At 38.0% G+C, this 6965-nt stretch overlaps 1 protein-coding gene across 6 annotated transcripts in view; it reads right to left on the reverse strand.

Moving 5' to 3' along the window:
- RAPH1 (Ras association (RalGDS/AF-6) and pleckstrin homology domains 1) overlaps positions 1-6965 on the reverse strand; it is an 83147-nt gene that overhangs the window by 44057 nt on the left and 32125 nt on the right. For all 6 annotated transcript variants that reach the window (XM_038142956.1, XM_038142959.1, XM_038142958.1 and 3 more), the window contains exons 2-4: positions 6212-6331; positions 2672-2777; positions 1363-1877 (exon numbers count right to left, since the gene is read on the reverse strand). In XM_038142956.1, coding sequence (XP_037998884.1) covers positions 1363-1877; positions 2672-2777; positions 6212-6331 — 741 coding nt within the window. The remainder of the gene's footprint in view (positions 1-1362; positions 1878-2671; positions 2778-6211; positions 6332-6965) is intronic.

Genomic DNA, 6965 nt, shown 5'->3' on the forward strand with positions numbered 1-6965 from the left:
CTTTCTACATCATAAAGACAGACATATAATCATGAATAACAGCTGGAGATGCAAAAAAAAAAAAAAACCCAAAACAAAAAACAAACAAACAGAAAACCAAACCAAAAAATAAAACCACCCATAAACAACAAACCAAAAATAAGCCTTATCATGCCATAAAAAGAAAATCATTCTCAAACAAACAGTATAATCAATGATTATCATAGGCTGGGCTTGAACACTTAGGCCTACGGCAATAATGCAAAGGTTTGCATTTTAACTTTCCAAAGAGCAAAGGGCACATTTCTATCTGTTTTGCTTCAATCAACAGGAAATCTCCAATAAAGAATACTGATCGCAAACTTTTCATATGAAAAGAAAGCTGACTTAAACTGTCATTCATTTCTCACAATTTCAAATGAAGATTTAAATCAGTGTGACCTCAATGAGTTGATCATAAGACTGACAAGCCTGTATCGTTCACTTCATATCAGATGGAAGTTCTGTTGCAGATGTGTAGAACCATGCTTTCAGTTCAGCCCGTTCAGATTTGTTTTACTTATTGATTAGAATAAACTCCGTTTGTTCCAGTTTTCTCTCATGACAGAGAACATGCATATTAGTAGAACTGACATTTTAACAGGTCAGATTTCTGTTTCAGTGAGTATTTCTACAAGAGAACTTCTAAGTTTAAGTTCTCAAAATTCACTGGAACATTTTCCACATTTTCTCTTAAGTCACCAGCACTTGCAATATTCACCGAACTGGCTGTTCTTACTGAAGTTTCCTCTCTAATTAATCAAAGTCAAAGCATCAAAATCCCAAATTAACATCTGTTAATTTTGTATTGCAGCCCAGTTATTTTTCTGTATTGTGTAATGCTTCAAAGAGCTCCTCCTGTCATACATTAAACAAGATTATTAAGTAGCAGCAAATTACTAGTATAGTATAGCTCCAGATAGACACCCGTAGATTGCTCCATGTATTGCAGGTATTAACTGTACTGTAAGAGGAATAGAATTTTGTCAATTGTGCTTTCTTTTTGCCACAGCTGTGCACTCCTCAGATTTAAATTAAAACAATATGTGATATTTACTTGGAATAAAAATATTAACTATAAAAACATTAAAATTCATGATTGCCTTGAGAGGAGGAAGAGATGGGGGAAGCTCCTTAAAAAACCAAAACCTAAACACATTCTTTATAAGAAGTTTCCTTGCAGACAGAACCAAAACCAGAGAAAGAAGTAGCTACAACATGGGCAGTTCAATCAACCTCACTGCACTGCAGATGTTTAGCTATGAGTGTCAGCATGGGGAATGAGGTGTAAGCTTGAAAAGAAGACCCAAAGCAAACAAAAATCTTGAATTAGTGACATCCTACCTCGGTGATTGGTTGCCCTTGTGATGTCAAGTCCAGCTCCTGAGGTCTTGTCACCTTATCGATGTCCAGGGAGTCCATGCTGGAAGCTGCCGAGGTCACGCTGGAACGGGAGGAGTTACTGATGGAGCGCACCTCAGCATCGCTCACTGTGCCAGCAGATGCTGTCCTCCTGTGCTGGGCAGTAACCACTGGCTTGGTGTCTTCTGCAACAGACTGCTGGGCTGCTTCATCCATGCTCAAAGAGGCCTTCTCTAGCTGTGCAGTGATGTCATCCAGAGACACGTTGGCATGGGATGGTTTAGTCACCTTAGCAGAGGAGGACAATCCTTTCACACTGCTGTGCTTAGTGGAAGGTCGACTAGCAGGTGGTTTCTGAGTTTTGGGTTCCGTGGCAAGGCGTTTCACTGCAGCATTGTTTGCTGAATGAGAGCCAATGCTACTGAGCTCCTGCTCTATGGAACAGAGATCAGCCATGAGGGCATCCAGATCCACAGTCTCCCCTTGATTCAGGGCTTCTGCAACAAACAAGAGTAGTCAGTATGTGCAGAGTTATTTCATTTGCAACACCTCACTTTGTGTTATCAAACCTAATAGTTAAGAAGCAAAGGAAGCAGCATTTTCTTTTCCCATCTGTAGTGCAAACTATCTGTGCACTGCTGAACCGAAGTTCATTTGCACTACTATCCTTGACCAGTGCAATTTTCACACTATTTAGGTTAAACTCATTTGTCAGCAAAAGAAGTCTATGAATGCTCAGATTACATCTGAAAAGTTTAAACTGCTTTCCTGTGAATGGAATGTAAAAATGCATTTGCGTAATATCACGCCTCACTTTTCAAAAAAGTGCAGATGTTTTGCTAAGCATTTTCTGCTAAAGTAATACAACAGCTTTAAAAAAACAAAACCAAACCAAAAATACTATATACATACTCAAACGTTTAAATTAAGGTTTCCTTCTGTTTATCCTGAAAGCATTCTGTAGCTATATTCCTGCATTCTGTTCCGTAAAGCAAGATGCTCTTTCTTCCTGGTTAACAGATACACATTGTCATTCTTTCATGAGACCAGATCCCAGAACAAGCTTTTTTATACAAATACTAAGTGTTGTAAAAGATAATGCTTTAGGATACTCAAATACTTGAAAAAAAAGGACACCAAAAAGCAATGCCTTCAGCAAATATGTTCTCACCTCAGCTATAAGTTTATTCAAACGTTCTTATATTTTACAGTATTTTAATTTATAGTTGGAATAGTTTTTTCTTAAACTAGTATTTTTCTTAAACTATATGTGGTAAATAATTCAACAAACCATTCAAGTTGTACATGGAGAAACGATATGAGAAGTTGGCAAGATTGGTTTCCTGGCGGAGAGGTGACCTCTTCACTGGTGCCACAGGCTTGTCTGCATCCAAACTCTGAAAAAGATCAAAAAAGGGGTAAAATAAAATTTGACAAAGATTTGCTTGTCCAATTCCCTAAGATGAATGAGAATTAATTTTCTCTAAGAGAAATTTTTCAAAAGTTACTGGTATATATAAAAGCACTCCTGTTTTTCAGGCTTTAGACTGAAAACAAACATCGTCATACTACAGAGATTTAACTTCAGATATGCAGTGAAGAAAAGTTGTTAAACACATTCTGCTTTTTTTCGGAATCAAAAGGATAGAAGCATTTTCCAAATGCTTTTTTGAATGGTGCTAGACAATAGCTCATTTTGAAACAGACAGCTGACTTACCTGTAACTATCTCTCTGCATGAAACTGCACAACATTCAAACTGGGATAAGAGTCTAAAACATGGTTTAAGATATCCACCATTAGCTTATGAGCATAATCATGGTGTAAGTGCTTCAAAACATTCAATGAAGAATCCTATTTTATTAACAGGGATTTAAATTCACTAAATTCAGAATTTTTTTCAGTCTTTCCTGTGAATAACATTAAGTTAGCGAAACCAGCCCCAGCCAGTTTATGTAAGGCACATTTTTTAAGGCAAACTAGCATAGGTCTTTCTAATCAATACACTGAGTTGTTCCGTTATGATGGCTAATACAGGTATAGTACTATAATAAATACCAGGATTTTGTAAGTAGCAAGCAGTAGGGCACTGTAATCCAGATGCTGACCCAAGAAGTACAGGGTCAGGAGCTGCTGGCCCTGGAGTGGAATGTGTTACATAGGGAATCCAGCTCTTGCTGTCACTGAAGCTTAACAGGCCTGCAAAATATCTGAAATTAGGCAAGGCTTGTACTGATAAAGAGTTCCTGAAGACAGGCTTGCCTGAAGGAAAAGTGTCTTCTAGTTTCAACAGAATAAAGTTTCTCACCTAAACTTTTTAAGTTCATTTTCTACATCTTTACTCAAGCCTTTGATAAAAAGATCAAATGCACTACTTTTTTCCCTAATATTTATTCTTCCTAAGCTCCCTTCTCTCCTCAGCTTGGCCTGAAATTAAAAAAAAAAAAAAATCTATAACCCTAGAGACATCAGGGAAACTGGAGACAGAAGAGGCAACACTTAGGCCCCGTTTCTTCAGACCAAAATCCAGAGACTGCTACAAAACATTTCCTGTGAAGCAAATATTTTCTGGATAAAAGCACCCCAACCATGTTTTGCTGGCTTTAATAAAGTTATTGCAGATCATTGGACACACATGTGATACACCCTCACCAATATCTGAGCACATTCTCTATAACTGCTAAACCAGCAGCTTGGACAACTGCTAAAAACTACAACAGCACCAAAAGCTTAATTCTAAATAATCATGAGAAGCAAGGTAAAATCTTTTTCATTTAACCGGCATCATATAGCAGAATAATTTAAGCAGAATAAATGTTCACCAACGCCAAATATTGCTCACACAGGCTGCAGATTTTGTGACTTTTGTTAGACCAAGAGTTAAAGAGGGAAAGTGAATTCAAATGATTCCCATGGGCATTGAAACTATTTCAGATCTTTTAAAAAGCAGTTACATCTGGGTCTCACTTTAAATCTCCTAAAAATAAACATTTAGGAAATCTAAAAAGAAGCTAAAGATCAAGGATATCAGGGACAAAAACCTTTCCTCCTAGTGCTCTTGAAGTCCAGCTGATAGATAGCAACAAATACTGAAACTACAGGAGAATGCACTTTGGATCTCATTAACGCTAATAACCTCCCTTTACTGGGACTTCATTGGAACAGCCCCATCAAGATTTGATGACTGTCCAAATAAATGATCTGAGCCGCAATCAACTCTGTTAACTTGTTTATGCGGAACAATTTGAGGTCATTCAAAGTTTTGGGGGAAATGTCATTTCTCAGTAGTTGTGAAAGATAGAAGGGCAACTGTCAGGCTATGTTGCAGACTGTCTTGAACAGCAATATGAAAGTAAGAAACAAATAATGCGGGTCCTACCATTAAGTACCTCTTAGTAGATTTTAAGGAATTTGCATGGACCAACAACAAACCGAGACATCACCCTGTAGTCTGTATGTCAATAGTGTAGCTATAAGCCTCAAGTAAAGTATACTTATATTTCTAGGCTGTTCATACCTTTAAAAAATGGGGCAGAGAACAACGGACCCATTGAATTGTTATTTTATGATGGCTAATATGATGGCTATAATAAATACAAGGATTTTTATAAGTAGGGCAACTGTGATCCATCTGCTGACCCAAGAAGTACGTGACAGGGCCAGAAGCTTCTGCCCCTGGAGTGGAATGTGTTAAATGGGGAATCTTGCTGTCACTGAAGCTCAACAGGTCCACAGAACATCTGAAATTAAGCAATGCTTAATGGGTCTAAGACCCATTGTGCTCCTCTGTGAATATCCTCACTCAAGGTGATTTACAAAGCCCATGCCTTCAAAATGGTTCACACCATCAAAAACCCTTCAAAGTAAGTGAAAACCAGCAAGAATCAGTATATACAGATTCAAGTCACACTCTTCCACTCATCTTAGAAGGCAGGATTCTTTATTGCCCTGCATGCGTAAGCTCAGAAAAAAAAATAGTATTCCCTTATAGTGCTATATAAATTTAGAACTTGATGGCAGAGACAGTAACAGAGATGAGCCTGAATTTGAAATCCTGTTACTTGATTAGCTCAATTTTCCTTCAGTCTTCAGGTAAGACGAAGATGAGAAAAACTGCCTCTTCTCTAGCTTAATGAAACTCCACTTATCATACCTCTGCTTAATTCTACATGACAAACAGGGAGAAGATTAAATATGTTATTCAGGAAGGCCAGTTCATACATCTGAAACATCCCCTGCAGGCAATCACAGAGAAATGGCTGATCACTCCAGGAGGACAGCACACCATGCAAAATGCAGTGTCTACTTGTGAAGCAAAGGAAAAGCACTAGAAAGATGTCCTATCAGCTGCTTCACTGATGCAGGAAGAGTATGCTGGAACAATGGTGAGTCCTTGAGGGTGTATCAGGGTATCTCATTACGTCATCACTGGCCGCATTCACAGTTTTTTCTTATTGCTGTTCAGGTGCAACAAATAAATGCTGTCACAGCTGGACAATGTCAATCCACATGTTTTGAGACAGCCTATCTCCTGTCAGCTGAAGTCTGTGTTGCTTTACATACATAAGGACAAAATAGCAATTCTGTAATTCTTGGAAGGAACTGTTATACACCCTTTGTGATAGGTCAAACCAGCAGGTTCTACAAAATGAATGTAACAACCTCAGGTGGGGTAAACAAGCCAATTTATAAACCTTTAAAGATTACTGAACTGGTCACAGGCTACTGTCTGCCTTGCTACAAGTGGCAGAGTCAAGCAGTTGGTATTCAACTGAAAAGAAACATAAAACCAACAAAAAATTATTCTGTGAGACGACTGAAACCTCCCTCACCTGTGTGAGTTTGTCCAGTTCACCCAGCCAGGCCCCAAACATCTTGTCAAGATCCTGATCTTCCTTATCACTATCTTCTTCTGCACCATGGTCAAGCTCTTCATCTGACAATTGCTCCATCTGGAAAAAAAAAAAAAAAAAAAAAAAAAGAAAGAAAAGTTTGATACTCAAACTTTCTTGTCAGTATCTAAGAAAACTGGTGTCAGCTACCACGTTTCCGAAACTGTTCATAAATCAAAGCAAATGTCCATCCATAAACTTCATAAAAACTCCTGCTTACTGGAAAAGACTTAGTATGGAAGTTGTAATAGATAATTGCAAAGCCATTTTTGCAGCTCACTTTTGTCAGATGATGCAGAAAATTATTAAGAACAGAGTTCACAATATATAATATACCATAAGAAATTCATGCTAGCTTTGCATGTGCCTTCATTGCCAGCAATTGTTGGCAAAATCTATTGACATTGCATTAGAAAAATTCAACTCCTATCCAAGGAATTCAGCTACCACAGTTAAGCAATACCATTCAACCACAGGAAGTCCAGCCTCACTGCACTGCAAATAGATCACTACAGATCTGTAAACAGAAATGCTTAAACAGGCCATAGAGAATGTCAGCAATACAGCCCCTGAGACAGTTCAAATCTTGGACACTGACCGGATCACTTCAGTGATACTGCACAATTTTTGTTCAACAAAGGACCTTCTCTCTGGAAGCAAAGAGTCACCACAAAAAAAGATTTAAAACAAGCCT

The sequence above is a fragment of the Motacilla alba genome, chromosome 7 (assembly GCF_015832195.1).
Source record: "Motacilla alba alba isolate MOTALB_02 chromosome 7, Motacilla_alba_V1.0_pri, whole genome shotgun sequence".
NCBI lineage: Eukaryota > Metazoa > Chordata > Aves > Passeriformes > Motacillidae > Motacilla > Motacilla alba.